General features: G+C 40.7%; 3 protein-coding genes across 4 annotated transcripts; all 3 read left to right on the top strand.

The window, feature by feature from the left end:
* The first annotated feature begins 186 nt into the window (after positions 1 to 186).
* LOC111602616 lies at positions 187 to 7129 on the top strand. Of its 2 annotated transcripts, XM_023319778.2 has the most exons (8): positions 187 to 679; positions 1785 to 1898; positions 1959 to 2204; positions 2270 to 2871; positions 2947 to 3064; positions 3127 to 3283; positions 3345 to 3494; positions 7013 to 7129. In XM_023319778.2, exons 1-7 carry the CDS (start codon positions 283 to 285, stop codon positions 3466 to 3468), a joined length of 1758 nt encoding a protein of 585 aa, XP_023175546.2. In that variant the 5' UTR covers positions 187 to 282; the 3' UTR covers positions 3469 to 3494; positions 7013 to 7129. The 2 variants fall into 2 exon arrangements, with proteins under 2 accessions (XP_023175546.2, XP_030081661.1); XM_030225801.1 differs by lacking the exon at positions 7013 to 7129 and having other exon boundaries at positions 3345 to 3611.
* Positions 4391 to 5617, top strand: LOC115483716 (pro-corazonin-like). Its single transcript, XM_030225802.1, has 3 exons — positions 4391 to 4433; positions 4994 to 5204; positions 5275 to 5617. The coding sequence occupies exons 2-3, from the start codon at positions 5008 to 5010 to the stop codon at positions 5513 to 5515; spliced, it is 438 nt and encodes a 145-aa protein (XP_030081662.1). The 5' UTR covers positions 4391 to 4433; positions 4994 to 5007; the 3' UTR covers positions 5516 to 5617.
* Positions 7130 to 7909: 780 nt separating the features above from the next.
* On the top strand, positions 7910 to 9035 carry LOC111602656 (pro-corazonin). The gene is made up of 3 exons (XM_023319828.2): positions 7910 to 7952; positions 8513 to 8723; positions 8794 to 9035. Exons 2-3 carry the CDS (start codon positions 8527 to 8529, stop codon positions 9032 to 9034), a joined length of 438 nt encoding a protein of 145 aa, XP_023175596.2. The 5' UTR covers positions 7910 to 7952; positions 8513 to 8526; the 3' UTR covers position 9035.
* The last annotated feature ends 10813 nt before the right edge of the window (positions 9036 to 19848 follow it).

The following is a 19848-nucleotide window of genomic DNA, read 5'->3' as shown; positions in this document are numbered from 1 at the left end:
TCGAGAAAGCGTGAGCGGGAGAGAATGAGAGCGGAACACTCGCATTCAAATCGTTAAGCGCATCTCATTCTCTCATCACAGTGACAAAAATTTCAATATCTATCAAACAGAAATGATAGGAAAACAAAGAATCTAGCAATTAATTAAACAAGTTTCTTGTACGTATTTCTGAGACGTTGCTTTAGCTGATCAAGCGACAGTTGAACGTTAGAACTTGGCGCGACGTGTTGTCGAGCTTAACATGAGAATCGAAATAGAAGCTTAAAATACTAAATTTCAAATATGGCTAAAACAACTGACACAACGGCCGAGCCGGAACCCCAGTTGAATTATATTCAAAGATTATGGCGTTACCGTCGTTATCTCGTCATCGAGCCGTTCTTCTTCTTCTACTTTATGGCATCCGTATTCAACCAAGTGGCCATTCAGAACTTCCCCCTGGAGAAGGCATGTCGCGTCAATCTGGGCTACAACAAAGCCACCTGCATGACCATGTTGGATAAATCGGAATTGGGCATCGAATGCGATGACTATAACTTCGAGAACACGACCATGGGCGCCTCCATGGACCAAACTCTGCTGGGCGTCTACTCGACCGGCTTTAATTATACGGTCTGCAAGGCCGAGGTGGAGGCCCAGAAGCTATCCGCAGATGTTTCGGGAAAACGTGCGCCCATAGGTAAATCTCACACATCTATATTTATCTTAATGATGTAGCCAATTAGGTAGTCGAACAAGTGCAACCAGTTTTGCCTGCGATTCGCATAGCTTAATATCATATTTTCAGGTTCTTTTTTATTATAATTATTATTAGTATTTTTATATAAAATTAACATTCAATGCGCATTATGTATTACCACATCTCTCTGCTCTATGCATACGTATGCGTATATATGTATATATAATGATATGCAATAGTCAGAATACAAAATTTCATTCGGTTTTGATATATCACAAATTCTTGGCATTCTTTTCGGTTACGTAAATTTTAATCGTACGCTTAAATTTTAAGCTCTGCGCTTAACTATTCAATCATGGGCGAATTCGTTCTCCAAAAACCGGTTCATTACACAGTTTTGTTTCTATTGATCATTTTTCTATTTTTTGGCCTTTTTTGTGTAGCCTCTACGTGTTTTGTCATTGTCAAGGCATCAGTAATTGTTATAGGTTTTCTTGTTTTTTTAATCATTTGGTTAAATGACAATAAAACATTTATTGACAACCATTGCATCAGCAATGCAGCAGAAGAATAACAAAAATAAACAATTGAATTTGCCTTGTGCATTTTGCAGCTATAAAATTCCAATTTCAATTCGCATTTCTGTCTCTCAGTAGACATTTGTATGAGAATAAGAAGAAGAGATAACTGCGAGCTTGTAGAATAGTCCATTGGGCTACTCACATTTGATTGATCGTATACTCTGACAAAGAGTACAATGCTTTGGTGAATAAATATGTAACTTCTATGGGTGATCTGATGGATGCTGATGGTTGGTGATCATCTATGATACTATGATATATCATGATCAGCTTGCACTACATTTTGATTGCCGGTATATAGCGTATGCCCTATCAGAGGGCATTACTATTCGATCATGAAATATGCAACGTGTTAAGGATGGTTTATGATATGATTTTTATATAGTTAATATAACTAAAGCGACTATAATGAATAATGAATGAATAAAAACCTACTTTCTCTTGATGTATTTCAAGATATATGATTAGTTGATCTTTAGAATAGTCATGCTAAGTCAAAATACCCTATCTTATCTGTCCTACAGCCGCCATATTCCCACTGATTATACTGCTCTTTGCCGGAGGCTGGTCGGACAGATACAACAAGCGCAAGCCATGCATGATTATACCCATAGTGGGCGAAGGCTTAATGTTCACCTGTAAGTGGGCCATAAGACTGGATTAATGAGCTGATTAGATTAATGTGAAGTACTTTGTAGGTTTGCTCATTTCGGCTATTTTCTTTGATAGTCTGCCCATGGAGTTTGGCATGTATCTGGAGGCGATTGTGCCTGCGGTCTGTGGCGGTCTGACCTTCTGTCTGATGGCAGTCTATAGCTATATAACGATATCCACGCCCGAGGAGGATCGCGTTTTTCGGTTTGGCATCTTTGCAATGTTTGTGACCGGAGCGCCCTTTTTGGGCGCCGTCAGTGGATTTCTCTTCAATACACTTGGCTACATAAGTGAGTTATATTAGCACATTTGCAAACCCTTTCTTTTCTTTATATTTCAATGCTTGTCTTTTTAGTTTCGTTTGCCAGCGCGGTTGTCTTTCAAATTATTGCCATACTCTATATCATCTTCTTCATCAAGGAGATCAAACCAGAGCCAAAGAAATCCGAGGAAACGCTGGACAACCCGCTGGAGGGCCATGCTGCGGATAATATGGCCTATGAGCGAACAAACTTGGATGAGCTGCCTGTTAACAAGAATGTTAACTTCCAACTGACACCCCAATTGGAGCCACCCAAAGTGGAGCCACCGCCTGTGCCGGTTGTGAGACGCTCACTGCTAAAGGAACTTTTTGATCCTACGCTGGTGATGGAATGCATACGGTTTCCTTTGATCAAGCGCAAGAACAAAGGACGTCTTCTACTGATTCTGCTTATTCTGGCCTTCTTCCTGACCGTGGGCCCTGGCGCGGCTGAGAATGACTATTGGTATCGCTTCACCCTGAAGAAGTTGAACTGGAATGGCAATGACTTCTCTATTTTTTCAACCATATCCGGGCTGGCGGCTGTATTGGGTACATTCATCGGCACAGCCATCCTTAGCAAAATGTTGAAGATTTCGGATCCCTCCATTGGCATACTCTCGGCTCTGGCCATTGTCTGTTCACGTCTGTTGTATGTACGTGAATCTGGAACTGTCCTCAATATGGAAACTGAAATAAATAGCATCTAATAAAAATTTCATTTCTTTCAGGCCTTTTCCACCGACACCACCTCGTTCTACGTGGCCACCGTCGTGGACATGTTTGTCAGTCTGCGCGTCATCGCCATCAAGGCCATTGGCAGCCGCATTGTGGAGGGAGATGAGCTAAGTGGGTTCTTGCACAATGGAATTTATATATTTCTTTTATTTCTATTATATTCTTATCCTCAGGCAAAATGTATTCGATCTTTGGCATCAGCGAACCAATTGCCCAATTCATATTCCCGCCCATCTACAGTTTAATCTACCAGAATACTGTGGACACATTTCCGGGCGCCTTCTTTCTGTTTGGCGAAATCTTCTACGTGCCCAATGTTCTAGTCTTTATGTAGGCTTTCAACAGTTACATATTTTGTATATATTCTATATAATCTGTTCTTCTCTTGCAGCCTTTGCTATTTCATCTTGCGACGTCAGAAGTCCAAGGAGCAGAATTCCGTGGAGCTGGCACAAAATAACGAAGGCAATGGCCAGGCGAATGCCGCCAGTGGCACAGAGATTACTAGTCTATAAGCCATTAAGAAGTCTTCTATACGAATGTACATAGGCTACCTTCTCAGACGTCAAGTTCTATATATAACTTTATTTGGTTTATTTCGGTTAAGTGACTTAAGCTAAGCTAAACCCACGTCTTTGCTGCCTGGCAAAAGGATTAGACGGCATGTAATTGCAATAAAAAAAACTCATGATTGTATTGATATACTAAAAGCTACCCTTCAAGGAAAGGTCTAATGTATAAACATTTTTATCTGTTTAATTTGCTTATCACAGCAAAACTGCTTGGAGTTCGCGGTATTTGCTAGTCGGGTACCCCCGGACTTAGTTACATATTTATCAATAGAGTCTAAAAAACAGTTGACACAAATCGATACTTATCGATAAGTGCAATCTGTTGCGTTAACTTGATTAGTTAATTTAAGTTCTGCTGGGTAATTTCCATCTGTGAAGGATATCCATACACTGTTCTATATGCTGGTCTGGTCGAACTTGAACCATAGAGTTCCACGTTCCTCTACCCCTACTGATTGTTGTGACAAACCACCCTTGCTCAAGCTATTATCAAATGCTTACAGGGTATCTGAAAACAGATGCTGTAACCCTTTTCCACTTTCACTTTGACTTTAACTACGGGCTGCTGTCTCGACAACGTGGAGCGAGGATTCCAATCAGCAAATGCATTCAATTTGATCAGCCAGCCGAAGTGGTGGTGGGCGTGGCCTGGGTGCTAAATGCCGCCTTGGCCACGCATGGAAAACAATTGGCAACTAATAATCACAGTTAATCTGCATCTGCCTCGAGGCGGCCCACACCCCTGGGGCGCCCAGTTGTCCTTTTTGGTAGCCACTTTTATTGCCATCAATGGGAAATTGCACTTTGCTCCTTTGGTTATAAAAGCCGCTGTGTGAGCCAAGAGAGCCTCAGACGTTGCCTCAACCTCGCTGCGTGTGGTTTGGCCAGAAGCATCTTCGGAATTCCAGGCAAGTGTGAAAGTTTCTAATTAACAAAGTGCTGAAAGAGTTTGCAAGTGTCGAACGAACCTGTTGAAGTCTTCTTGAGTTATATTAGTTCAATTATTATATATTTAATATCTAACTATCAAGAGAATGATAGATAAATAGATAGATAGAGTACAACTTTCATTCTATCTATCTGTAGAATATATAGATGATAGAGATGGAGATAGGACATAAAATACAAAATAAAGGAGTCTAACTATCATTCACTTTATCCAACTATATTTCTATCTAGATAGATAGATAGATCTATCTATATATCTATCTATCTATCTATCTATATATTTATCTATCTATCTATCTATCATTCTATCCATCTTTCTATCCATCTGTCTATCAATACATTTTGTATCTTTCGATACAATTTCAGTTTCATTGAAATTTGGTTATTAGCTTGCTTTAAGCTCTTATAGAACTGTGAATACTAAACAAACATTTGGAAATGATTCCTATTATAACATTTTTGGGTTATCTCTCCCTCTGCCACGCCCTTTCCCTTCTCCCTTCCTTGTCGTCTTCTTTAGACACAGCTTCAATCATGTTGCGCTTGCTCCTGTTGCCGCTGTTTCTCTTCACCCTCTCGATGGCCTGCATGGGCCAGACTTTCCAGTATTCTCGCGGCTGGACCAATGGCAAACGGGCTCCGCCCTCGGCTCTGCTGAACAGTGGCCACAATCTGGGAATGTTGGATGTCTTTGAAATGCAGGAGAAGCCCAGCGACATCAAACTGGATCGGTAAATGATTGAATGATTTTGATTGACATATTTATTGATGCTTCCCCTTCTTCTTTGTTTGTTTGGTTAGTTGCTTGATGCAGCTGCAGCGTTTGGCGGGCAACGCCCTGTTGCATCGGTCCTTTGCCAATGGATTGGCCTACAATGGCAACAGACCCGAGCCGACAGATCTCAACATTCATGCCAGACCCAGTGCCAGTGGAAACAACAATGACACTCCATTGTATCCCAGCGTCAATCATCATCAATCAACTGAGCTGTACGAAGCGGTGCCTGATCCAGTGGAGCCAGCCGATTTCGGGAAGCATTAAGCGCTCAAATAAGTTGAAAAACACATTTTATTGATGAATTATTACTACTAGCATTATTCTTATTATTGTTATTAGCAAAAGATGCTACAAAAATATACAAAAAAAGAGATATGGCTTAAATGAAAATTAATACAAATTTATATATTATATCAGGTACTTTTATACGTTACAAAAGTTGAAGGGAATTTTTATGTTTATGCAATGCAAGAATATAGTTAACTTTAGCAAAACATAACTTTTCCATTAGCAGATGCAATGTCTGCCTTGGCCACATCTAATTATAATCTCTATGTTCTAAATCGAGGTAGATTATTAAAACAACACACTAAAAACTAGCCTTTGCAGTTGGTCATAAATATTTCCATAAATTTGCTGTTAAAAAAGCCATTAAATTAAGCATAGCATTAAACAGCCTTAGCCACCTAAGCCTCTTAACCAGGTTTAAATCACATATCTCATAAAATACTGAAGCTGTTTGGTTTCTGTCTTGGCTACGCAAGTTGATGTCTGTGCTAATATATCGTGGTAATTTTCTCATCGTGACTCTGCGTGGTGGGTTTTGTCGCTGTCTCAGTCGTGTCGTGTTGTGAAGTTCGTTTTCAGTACAGGCTCTTTTATATGGTTCGGTTTGGGGTGGTCGGCTCAGCTACGCTGTGGTTGTCGGCTCTGCTGTGTTGTGCTCGGTCGTCGCAGTACATATTGAATCGGATCTGCTGCAGTGGACTGTCTCTGCCGCGGTGATCGGGTCTGCTACTGCGATCGTTGCAATGTGCACGCTCTATGCAGTGTTCGAGAGATGCGATTGTATTATGTGTGCACCAATCAGAACTCTAGGTGTCAACTCTGTTTACGACTGCCGAAATTATCTATGTTCATACGCGTAGTTCTAAGTACATAATAAAGCTTGTCATTTAAGTATGTTTAAAAATTGCTATTGAAAATTGGTCGAGAGAAGGTAAGTGAGAATGAGAGCGGAAACGCATCTCTCAACTACGACAACTATAAGAACACAACCGAATTGAGAGAATTCAAAAATATGGTCAGCAAGGCCGAGGTGGTGGCCCAGAACCTTACCGCAGATGTCTCGGGGAAACAAGCCCATGGGTAAGTCTTTCACATTTTTTATTAATCTCATTGATTTGGCCAATTAGAAAGTGTGGGGTTCAGGGTATCTTCTAGTCGGACTAAAACTTTCTTACTTAATTTTATAACTTTTATTCCCAATTAACATTTAATTAGCATTCCGCGTTAGCACATCTGTCTGCCCACTTAGTGCCAAGTCTTTAAAGTTATCGGACAGAACGTAATCTATTTGGATTTCTTACTTATTGTTAGTTTAGGAACTCATTGAAAACGCGAAATGGGGTTTTTATCTGCTGATCAAGACGAGCTGAGTCGATTTAGCCCTGACCGTTTGTTCTTCTGTCAGTCTTCCCACCTTCAATAGCTACATATTCTGTCTAGTCTATAAGCCATTAAGAAGTCTTCTATACGAATGTACATAGGCTACCTTCTCAGACGTCAAGTTCTATATATAACTTTATTTGGTTTATTTCGGTTAAGTGACTTAAGCTAAGCTAAACCCACGTCTTTGCTGCCTGGCAAAAGGATTAGACGGCATGTAATTGCAATAAAAAAAACTCATGATTGTATTGATATACTAAAAGCTACCCTTCAAGGAAAGGTCTAATGTATAAACATTTTTTCTCTGTTTAATTTGCTTATCACAGCAAAACTGCTTGGAGTTCGCGGTATTTGCTAGTCGGGTACCCCCGGACTTAGTTACATATTTATCAATAGAGTCTAAAAAACAGTTGACACAAATCGATACTTATCGATAAGTGCAATCTGTTGCGTTAACTTGATTAGTTAATTTAAGTTCTGCTGGGTAATTTCCATCTGTGAAGGATATCCATACACTATTCTATATGCTGGTCTGGTCGAACTTGAACCATAGAGTTCCACGTTCCTCTACCCTTACTGATTGTTGTGACAAACCACCCTTGCTCAAGCTATTATCAAATGCTTACAGGGTATCTGAAAACAGATGCTGTAACCCTTTTCCACTTTCACTTTGACTTTAACTACGGGCTGCTGTCTCGACAACGTGGAGCGAGGATTCCAATCAGCAAATGCATTCAATTTGATCAGCCAGCCGAAGTGGTGGTGGGCGTGGCCTGGGTGCTAAATGCCGCCTTGGCCACGCATGGAAAACAATTGGCAACTAATAATCACAGTTAATCTGCATCTGCCTCGAGGCGGCCCACACCCCTGGGGCGCCCAGTTGTCCTTTTTGGTAGCCACTTTTATTGCCATCAATGGGAAATTGCACTTTGCTCCTTTGGTTATAAAAGCCGCTGTGTGAGCCAAGAGAGCCTCAGACGTTGCCTCAACCTCGCTGCGTGTGGTTTGGCCAGAAGCATCTTCGGAATTCCAGGCAAGTGTGAAAGTTTCTAATTAACAAAGTGCTGAAAGAGTTTGCAAGTGTCGAACGAACCTGTTGAAGTCTTCTTGAGTTATATTAGTTCAATTATTATATATTTAATATCTAACTATCAAGAGAATGATAGATAAATAGATAGATAGAGTACAACTTTCATTCTATCTATCTATAGAATATATAGATGATAGAGATGGAGATAGGACATAAAATACAAAATAAAGGAGTCTAACTATCATTCACTTTATCCAACTATATTTCTATCTAGATAGATAGATAGGTCTATCTATATATCTATCTATCTATCTATCTATATATTTATCTATCTATCTATCTATCATTCTATCCATCTTTCTATCCATCTGTCTATCAATACATTTTGTATCTTTCGATACAATTTCAGTTTCATTGAAATTTGGTTATTAGCTTGCTTTAAGCTCTTATAGAACTGTGAATACTAAACAAACATTTGGAAATGATTCCTATTATAACATTTTTGGGTTATCTCTCCCTCTGCCACGCCCTTTCCCTTCTCCCTTCCTTGTCGTCTTCTTTAGACACAGCTTCAATCATGTTGCGCTTGCTCCTGTTGCCGCTGTTTCTCTTCACCCTCTCGATGGCCTGCATGGGCCAGACTTTCCAGTATTCTCGCGGCTGGACCAATGGCAAACGGGCTCCGCCCTCGGCTCTGCTGAACAGTGGCCACAATCTGGGAATGTTGGATGTCTTTGAAATGCAGGAGAAGCCCAGCGACATCAAACTGGATCGGTAAATGATTGAATGATTTTGATTGACATATTTATTGATGCTTCCCCTTCTTCTTTGTTTGTTTGGTTAGTTGCTTGATGCAGCTGCAGCGTTTGGCGGGCAACGCCCTGTTGCATCGGTCCTTTGCCAATGGATTGGCCTACAATGGCAACAGACCCGAGCCGACAGATCTCAACATTCATGCCAGACCCAGTGCCAGTGGAAACAACAATGACCCTCCATTGTATCCCAGCGTCAATCATCATCAATCAAATGAGCTGTACGAAACGGTGCCTGATCCAGTGGAGCCAGCCGATTTCGGGAAGCATTAAGCGCTCAAATAAGTTGAAAAACACATTTTATTGATGAATTGTTACTACTAGCATTATTCTTATTATTGTTATTAGCAAAAGATGCTACAAAAATATACAAAAAAAGAGATATGAAAGAAAGAGATAGAAGAGATATTAATACAACTTTACGTATTATACCAAGTTTCTTATACGAAAACTATGGAAGATATATGTCGGCACTCCAATGTATAATAGTTGAAATATCTCTGCACCTTTTGAATGTTGTTGATTATAAGTATTTCCGTAAATTTGCTGTTAAAAGATTAGCCTGGCTTAAATTAAATATCTCACAGAATATTGAAACTGCTTGGTTTCTGTATTTGCTAGGTTGATGTCTGTGCTTACAAGTGCGTGGCGCCATCTGTGCGTTGGTGTTGGCCGCCAGCAAGCGATAACCGTTTAGAAGCCATTTGAAACGGTTAGAAGAGCATGTTAATTAACCGGTAATAATAGCATACAATTAGTGCTGTCACATTTTGGTCAATTGAACGAGTCGTTCAAATGAACAACTTAATTTATGAGTGGTGAACAAATAGCTCTTGACTGAACGCAGAATACAATCAAGTTATTTGAGGCAGTTCAGAATTTAAAAATGAACTGCTTCTTTTGCTTGTTGAATTCAAATCGATTATAGTATTTTATGTAGACTGACCAATAAGCCAAAGACTGAAAAAGCTTATTATGGAACTAGAAAAGGTTTTAAATAAATAATAACGTTTGGCGGCTAATCTGCGAATTCTAGGCATTATCATCAATCAAATAACCGCAGTCTGGGGCACAGATGAGGTAAATCTATTTGGGGGGTTGGAGTCAAGCGATGATGATGGGCATTAAATCGAAACGGGTTGAAAAATCGATGCGAAGCTGTAAAAAGACTTTTGTTAATTTGTTAATCAAATATATTTATAATAGGGTGAATGTAAGTCGATTCTATTGGTATATGCGAGGGTTGCATGAGAAACTTCATGTTCACAAGTGAATCTGGTATTAAGCAGGCTACGGTCGTATGCATATAGTATATATATATATATTTACGTACTTCAAGTGATTTTGGGTAGAGATTCATGTTTCTGCAGCCAAATTCAAGTCAGTTTTGTTGAGTGTATTTGAGGCCGACATTGGCTTACGCAAACGCAAAACTCCATTCAATATTCATAGAATGAAACAGAAATCAAATCATTTTTATTGGTATATGTGGAAGATATGTATATATAATTGCGCCTTAACGACAAAGGCTGTGCGCACTTCGATGCGAAATGCTTGTCGAGGCACGTGATAATGTCCCAAGTCCTGACGCGAAACAGCAGCCATTCGACTTGAGGCGGGGGAAGACCAAAAAGAATGAAATAAGTGAGCAGCAGCATCTTGCTGTTAATTACTGTAAGTGGTTTGGACATGGCAGCGAGGTCGCACTGTGCCCGTGCTGCACCTGCAGCAGAGACTGAGATACCAAAATCAAACGGGCTGCCATAAAGCTGAGCTGGTTCATCATTCACGCAATCCCTTCATAGAAAGAGAGATATATGACAGAGCGAGGCATGGAAAACGATGTTTTCGAATTGAATTCCTAACAAGCTAATCGATCCTCGGGGAGGGCGCGCAGCCCCTGAGCAAGGACACGCAACAGCGCCAGAGAGCGGGGGACGGGGCGAGGGGAGAGGACACGCTTCGCACGCATCACCCCCGGCTGCTCGGGGAATATGAATTTATATCTTTTAATCTGCGACAGGCTGCAGCTGAATCGAGTTCTGGCAAAAAAAAAAACAACAACAGGATTGAAATTAAGGACGCAGGACATATTTCAACAATGCAATAGCAGCAGCGAGGCTGCGCTGTTTATTGTCAATGTCAAGTGGACCTTTGGGGTGGTGTCAAGTGGTCCATGGCCCGTCATGGCACGCCCTCCCAGGGGCTTCACTTGTAATTGCATTAAAATGCAATTGGAGTTGCCTTTCGGCCGTGCGGTCCTGTCGTCCTTTGGTCCTGTCGTCATCGACTGTCGCTTGTCGCCCGGCACAGTCCTGGCATCTAGGGGCCTGCCTCGCAGCTAGGTGCCAGTCGGAGTTGCGTAAACTGTATTGAAAGCTGCTTTTAACGCCCTTTCATTGGCAGCTCAAGTGAGCATCCAGCAGCCAGGCGACACGAGGTGTCCTGTTCGAACGGCAGACAAGGATATCAAATTGATTGTAGCACCTGCAAATTGAGTGGTCAAAAGGTGTCTCTTAAGCACAACTGAACTGAAAGCTTGAAGAGCATTTTCGTCCAGGTTTTCCTTTTAAACGAGTTTCAATTTGTCAGCTCAATTTCTATAATCAATTTTTACAATATTTTCACAGTTGGTCAATCAGTCAATCAATCAGTTGAAACTAAAAATAAATTGTTTGCATTACAATTATCTAAAGAAGTAAGGTAAAGGCTGAAATGTGGTTAAATAATATTTATAGACTTTATTTGTTGCATCAATCAATCGATGCATCAGTTCGTCAATTAATCGCGCACTATTGAAATATATAAAAGAAGAAAAGAAGAAATTCATGACTGACTGACCGATTGATTGATTGATTGCTGAATCAATGCACAGCTTATATGATGAAGCTTGGGCAAAGTATGAAAACAGTTGGAATTAAAATATTCTCCTAACTTATTGATTGATTAAATGACTAACTGGTTGACTGACGGATAGACTGATTGATTGACTGACGCACTAATTACTGATCAATCGCCTGATATGTGTTTTTGTGCTCTGATTTAATGATTGACTTACATAGTGATTGATGATTGATTGATTGATTGATCATCAATACGTAGCGTAAGTTGTAAGAGATGACTAATTCCTTTATAACCTTATAAGCTGTTAGCTTAAAGTGTTAAAGCCGCAGTTGAAATGAGGTGAATGGTATATAATGGTAGAATGATTGATTGACTGATTGATCAAGCTACTCGCTGATTACTGGTCAACGAGCAGCTTAAAATATAAAGTTGAATGGTTCAAATTTACTGGTTGACTGATTGATTGAGTGACTGACTGATTAATGAACCACGCACAGCTTCTTCCTTAAGTTGAAATATTTATAGAAACTTTGCAAAATCGGAATTAAAAAGCAATTAGAGCGAAAATCCCGCTTGGATTAGCCGAATCCTTTCTGATTATTTCAGCTCAAGTTCTCTGAACTTTCCCAGGATTATTTTGTGTTCCTATCTAGCTGTAGCATCTGCTGCAACTCTGGCTCTGGGGTCAACATGTTTGTATCAAAATCTCAACACTTGCCGCTGCAGGAGAACAACAAGGCAAACAGGCAACCGACAACAGTCGACTCCCCCTAGAAGGCACAAGCGGATAACAATTATATTAAAGAGCAGGCAAAACGACATTCACACTGGATTTGTAACAGGATACGCGTGTAACCACGAAATGGCAAGTCCTTCAACAGCAAGGATAATGCGCAAAACACCCTTTCAATTAAATATTTGAAAACAACATTCGGCAATTACACAATTGACACCGATTGCTGCCTGACGTGGGGAGGGGGTGGTGGGCCAACCCCCAGCCATGCCCAGCCCTGCCCACGCTCTCAAGCAGCCCTTAACATTATTTTCGGCTTTCAACTTCATCAATTTGAAATGCTGCCTAGCGACTCACGAGTTGCGACGAGTCACGAGCCGCGAGGCACGCGCGTCGATGCTCGCCGCGATACCCAGCCAGGCACCGTTGGGATTTGAATAGTCGGAGAGGGGATGGAGAAGGGGGAGGGGCAGGGTGGTTGATGCGCACTCTAAGTCGCTGGCAGGTTCATAAACAACATCAACAAGGACAAGTTGCGCTCGTTAAACATTAGTCAACATGAACATGACATGGCCAATGTCCCACACTCTCTGGGCTCGATTTCCCTCTCTTGCTCTCTTTCTTTCTCGCCCTCCCTCCCCCTCTCTCTCTGACTTCTGCCGTTTTCACGTCCGCTTGTCGTAAGTCGTGAACTTGCCTTTTATTGTTTGGCCCATTCGTTTGTCGTTTACTTTTACGGCCAGGCATTTATTTGGCCAGCAGCAGCGGAATAAAAATCTGTGGGACTTGCGTATTTTAATATGCATTTGGGAAAAGTTTTCGGCCGGGCAAACGGAATGCCGAACTACCCGGATATCCAAATGAGTTTCGTTTCATTTCAATTTTCATCTTGCTGTCCTGCTTCTAAACTGCCTCTTTTGCTCTCTCTCCTCAACTGTAAAGAGAGTATATTCGTTTCGTTTGCCTACTTGCAGTCGTCTGTCTGTCTGCCTGTCTTTATATATACTATATATGCATATGTATGTCCCTTTATATCTTTAGGAGTTTCAGAGCCAGCATCAAAGCGCTTCACTGATCTACAGCTCTACAATTGCTCTACAATGGACGAGCATGAGTAGGCCGCATATGCCCGATTTGTATTCATTTCACTGTTGTTGCGAAATGCGTGAACATTTCTGGCCTCGAAGTGATTCGTGGCAATTGTTGGATTTGCTTGCTGCATTATTTATGGCGCCGCCTCCAATTTTTGACTCGACTTTGGACGCTGGAAAAATTACGCAAAAATCAAAATTTACCCTGAAGGCCACTTAGAGAGGCGGACGCGGCCAAGGATACAGGCAAGGACAAGGACAAGACGAAGAAATTGAAAAAGGTCAAATTCTTACCTTGGCAGATAAAAAATGCAAATGCTGCTACTCCATGAAATGGACAATTGGGACTGAAGCACAATCAAAAGCAAAAAATTAAAGCGAATTGGGAGTGGCTAAGGCAGAGATAGACAGAGTCAGAGAGAGAGAGAGAGAGAGCGAGTGTGAGGAGATGAAGAGGGAGGAAGAGGAAGAGGGAGATGAAGTAAGTTCGGTTGTGAGGCTGCCTGACTAGTAGATACCCAGTGGAATTTTGATTGTGGGCGTAAGAATTTTTATACACAGTCTGGAATCAGCTGTTAAAAAGAGGAATACGAAGCAGAAGAGGAAGCAGAAGAAGAAGCAGATGCAAAATCTACAAACATTGTCAAAGAATTAATATTGAAATACTTCTGCAATTTAGACGAAAATCTTAAAGCTATCAGATGATATATCTAGCTATAGCTATCATATATACATGCTCAATATAAAGATTTCTACTTATTTGAAGATACTAAGTGTCTGTTTATAGTCCAGGTATATATACTGTATTATTCAGATATATGTACTGTCTAATCCAAGTATATATCTAAATCTACTTCTGTTAGAGTCTGTCATCTATATGCGATTCATATTGGGTTTCAGCCAAACATCTCTCATTGAGCAAGCCGTGATACGCCTTCTGAGCACTTCTTGTACACTTACAGGGTATTCAAAGACTGTCAAACATACAAATGAAATTTAATTCCAGCCAGAGAGAGCAAGTGGAAATCTCAAACAATTTGACTTGCATATTTGAACAGTTTTGCTGCTTAAATAGACTTCAGAGACTTGTCCCAAGCAAAATTTGGCTCGAAGTAGTTTGATTACTTAGCCCTATAACACAGCCACCGGCACCGCCCCTCCCCCACTCCTTACCACTCAGCCCCTCTTAATTGTGGCATTGATTTGCTTTAAATAATTTTCACGCCATAACTCTAATGGAATTCAGCATAAATTTTCGAGTCTCTTCAATATTTGATGAGTCGCTCTTCTGACCATTTTCCTCTTTTTTAGACCAGGCCATAAAATTGAAATGTTATTTTCGTAGCTGTTCCTCGTCAAAGTTCGTCGCTTGTTGTTGTTGTTGTTGCTGCTTTTATTGGCTGGTTATAAATTTGTGTGTTTTGGCAATAAATACGTGAAATCGTAGAACGTGCCACAGTCCACATCTAAATCCAGTTGCCATTGCTGTTGCTGTTGCTGTTGACACTTGCAGTCGGGGCAACACGAAGCCAAACCAACCCCTCTTAGCCTGGCTGACCACTCAATTCCGTCTGTCTGTCTGTCCGCCAGCCTCACACCTTGCGCTTTTCACTTTTCACTCTCTGTTTTATGCCTGGCTGATGTGATTTTGCACTCAATTGAAAACAACTTGATTAAATTTTCATGTCAAACTGCGAAACACGAACTTTTCTTCACTCAAAATCCTGATGTATCTCCTAAGCACAGCCAAACGTTTTTATTCTTATTGCCCTGGAAGGGTCAATCAATCAGAATAGATATATATAAATATATACATATTTATGTATATTTACTCTGTAATAGTTGTCAAGCTCTATTATCAGCCTGCATGCTGATTAGATAGGCGGGGCACTTGCCAGCTCTTTGACAATTTTCTACATTTATCGAGTTTGACTTTTATTAATCTGAATGCTTGAGAATAACAATTAAGTCGAGTTGTTAGCAGATAAGACTGAATACCAACCATATATATGCATAACAATCAATCTAACGCGCGAAGTAATTCAGCTGGTTGAGGTAAGTTCTATATTTACAAAGGCCTTCACGAGGAAACGTCTGTGAGTTGGGTTAATAGATCATACTATTTGTTTACTTATTCATGCTAAAACAGTAATACTATATATATATATATATGTCAAACTATAATGAATGAAAATCATACTGATTATAAGTATATTAATGATAATATTAATGAAACGATAATGAAAATCTAAATGAGAATGACAAGTCTGATGATAATGCTAATGAAAATGGTATTATAATGATAATGACAATAATGATGTCTATGATAACCATATTGGTAATAAATATAATAATATTGATAATGATAATGATGATATCAATGAGAACGACAATGATTGCTGATAGTAATGAAACTGAGAGTGATGAAAAGCATATATGATAAATAATGATATTGACACTGATGATATAGATACTGGGGCTGCTTCCAGCAGCCTGACCTTCATTTAACGATAAGATTGGCTAGTATTTATATTGACCACCCCCACCCGCTCTCCAAATATAACAATAATTAAAATTACAATAAATACAAATGAAATTATTTCCATTTGAAGGCGATGTCACCAATTGCGATTTACTTCAAGTGGCTGTCGACTAAGACTTCGTACAAGAGTATTTAAAATAATTTGTATTCTCGTGGGTCTATTGCTATTAGTGTTATCTGGTAATTCGTGCAGCGGGGGAACTTTTCAGTATCATTTAGCCAGCCAATTTATTGGCCACAGCAACGACAAGGCAACATGTCATTCATGAGCTATTAGCATATGCTTTGTTCACAACAAACAAAAAACTACAAAGAGAACTAACAAAAATACTGAATAAAAATAAAAAATGGAGTGCTCGAGGTGCACGACTAGAAGATACCCTGAATTCGACATTTAGTTCTTAAGGAAATTCGTAGAGTACGGAAATGGATCTACCAGAGCCAAAGGGTCAAGAGGAGAAGCGGGAATGCCAGTATATCTGAAAGGAAGTATTTATTATCTGTGCATTCATTCATATTTCTAACTTAAACAACTCAAAGCTTATCCATAATAACTATATGAGATGGAGATATTGAACTTATAAGCCCGTATTGAGTAGGGGTATACAAGAATAAATATTTCGAAATTCAAGTCTCTCTCATCGACGCAGCTCGTCGTCCTGCTGAAAAGGTGAGGTGCCAGCCACGCCTTCGCCTGCCTGCTGCATACGTTGGCACACAACTAATATACCCCGTTTCGTGCGCCGTCAATGAGTTCAGGTTATAAAAATAAAAAATACGCAATGAAACTAATGACAGGCCAAATGATTAATTTGGAGAACGGCGCTGCGTGGTCATTAGAAGTGCTGTTAGTCGTTATTGCTAGTTGTCGCCGTAGCACCGGATCCCAAATGCTCGTGGTAGATCCGGCAACACAAACAACAACTGCGTTTAATGGCTGCCCTTGCTTGCAGGGGGATGTAGAGCGTGCTTCTCACTCCATTTACTCCATTTTTAACTCATTTACAGTAATAGACCTGCACACAGACACACACAGAGACAGAGGCAGAGAGAACTAATGACAGCTCGCTGTTTGCCAAAGATAGCTACAGATATAACTATATAACGGGGTAGATCTACTCGTAGAGATAGTTCATTATGAGTTGAGAGCTTGAGGAATAGAAAAACTTATCAGTCTGGCAGCTATGCATGCGCTCAATCATGATGTATTGATGACTCATGCAAAGATCAAAACGTCAGTACATTAGTTAGATATGCTTCTGTTGATCAATCAAGATGTAGAAGTAGGACTGCGATCAATCATGATGAACCAATGCAAGTGCTTACTGCTATCAATCAAAGATCAGATATCAAGATGTATGTTCAATATAAAGACACTTACATAAATGGAAGCAACTTGAAGGCATTTTCTGTTATCAATCATGATATATCTATGTCATTGCGCAGCTATGAAGGCAACACATGAACTGTATGGTTATCAATCATGATGCATTGTTACAAGTAAGTGAGTAACTAAGCAATAAATGAAATACTCAGCTATCAATCTTGATGTATTGGATATAATTGAGTAGCTAGCTAAGCAGCAGTTAACATCAATCAAGATGTATAGATATATATAACTAATAAAAGTTATGGCAATCAATCGTGATGTATTGGATGTAATTGCGTGACTAGTTAAGCAACAGATAATATTTGAAGCCATCAATCCAGATGAATCCTTTTCCTTTTCTTACTTAAAGGGTAACTCATAGTCGATCAGTTGCAGCTGTATTCCTTGCCTTCAAATACGCTGTTCAAAATGGTTTCCTTTATGACATTTTTTGTTTGCTTTTATGACTGCCATGTGGCAGGTTGACAGGCCAACCAGCCAAGCTGGCAGCCAACCAGCGACGGCCATAATTAGAGGCTAGACGTGCTCAGCGTTGGCCAAGCAGCAGCGGCAACAACGGCAACACATAACAATAGCAAACTCATATTTAATTTAAATGTCTCCATGATGTCCGCTAATTATTCGCTGTCACTGTGCGCCGTCTACTGTGACTGCAACTGCGATTGCGACTTTTGTGAATGGCTGTCAAAGTTCCAGCGAGTGCCCCAAAGGCTTGCCGCTGCCTCGATTCTTCTGAATTTTAATATGAAAATTGCAGCTCTGTGGCAAAAGGTTGAAAAACTAATTTGAAAAAAGCTTCGACTTGGCCTTAAATCCCGTTCAATCCATAGCCATAATCCAAATTGACATGCCAGCCGGACCAAGAGGCTGCCACTCGCAAAATCCTACTCTGTGCGGTCTTCCCATTCCCCCACTCTCACACTCTCTCGCTCTAGCCCCAGCCTCTGCTCTCTGTGCTTGTCTTGTTGACCAACCGCAGGGCTGTTCATTTGTATTTGTATACCCTGTACACATTGAGCTCAGGACACTCAGGGTCTGTTGTTTACGTGGCTGACCTCTGAACAAGCTGAGAGAACTTACCCAATCCTTAATACCATCAAATATATATTTGACTGGCATATCTGGAAACCTTCAACCACTAATGCGCTTCAGAGCTAGGTTTGTAGAAGGAAGAGGAGCAGCTGTTTGCCTAAGCGCCTGCATGTCGGGGTATTTGCTAGTCGTGCACTCTCAACTAGAGTCCTCTTCGTTGCTCTCATATAAAGAGTCTTGCAGTTGGATGGATGCCACCCTCTGTTGGTCACTTTCAATTTGGTTTTCTTTTTGCTGATTTTCGGCAATCACCCAGATCTCCCCCCACTCCCATTCAGTCTCTCTATCTTTATCTTTCTCTCTGTCTGTGGCGCCTGTCATTTCACTAAGTGGACACAAATAGATTGTGGCTGCAGCTTCTGGCCGTCGGCCGTTGGCCGTTGGCTGTGGGCTGTTGGCTGCTGTCCGCAGCTTGGCTCAATAATCAATCAAAAACCTGGGTTGGCTTCCAGTTTCCACAAACTGTGCCAATTAGAGTCGAGAAGCCCCTCTGTCGAGCACATGCAATGACGCACAGCCCGAAGGATCTCTCCTCCGCCGATCCTCATTACAAGCTAACAAAGAAATAAAAACCCACAAAATTGTCCAATTAAACGCAATTTATGCGAGATATTTCCAAGTAGCAAAGCGGCAAAGGCAACCAAATTGAAAAGGTGTCTCTCTTGAAGTTTCAATAAAAATACCATTTGATCGTCCGACAGGTCCGGGCGACTGCAACATTGTGTGGCGCCTTCCCTTTCAACTTGTTTGCAAATGGTTTACTTCCGCAAGCAGCGACCACCTTGGCAACTCGTAGGAGTCCGACTCCAGCCTAATGTGACAGCAACCAACACTTTAAGAGACGATCCCTACCATAGAGCGTGAGAGGGGAGTGAGAGAGGAAGTGAGAGCTACCTGCTCTCTGTCGACCTGGCGGCATTCTCTGTGTTTGTTTTGCCTTTGAAGCGCAGCAAAAACACGTAATATATTTATAATGAAAGGCCGCCAGGATTACCATTATGAAGAACTTCAGTCAGCTAATTGTTGTTGGTTTTTTCCTGCTCCTTGTCGTCCTCTTCCTTTTTCCGTCGGGTTATGGCAGCATATGGCATTAGAATATCCCGAATCGAAACGACATACATCAAAATTAATGTGACTTAAATTAAATTAAACTCCTTAAGGATCTAAAGACTTCACTGGTCAACAGGAGTCAGTAACCAAGAATCTGACTATTTCTGTGAGATCAATTTACAGATCCGAGATCCGAGATCCGAGCTCCGACCTCAAGTCTAACTCTCAGTTCTCTTTCGACAAGTCCTGTTTAATATACGATGCTTTGGAGAGGTCGAGGGCGGTATTAGCACTTCTTGTTATTATTTCTATATATTAGAGTAAACACAATCTGGTCACAGCAAC

Source organism: Drosophila hydei, unplaced genomic scaffold (genome assembly GCF_003285905.1).
Source record: "Drosophila hydei strain 15085-1641.00,03,60 unplaced genomic scaffold, DhydRS2 tig00008144-arrow-arrow-pilon, whole genome shotgun sequence".
NCBI lineage: Eukaryota > Metazoa > Arthropoda > Insecta > Diptera > Drosophilidae > Drosophila > Drosophila hydei.
Note: the sequence above shows the minus strand (reverse complement) of the source record. Positions and strands in the feature narration are given on the sequence as shown.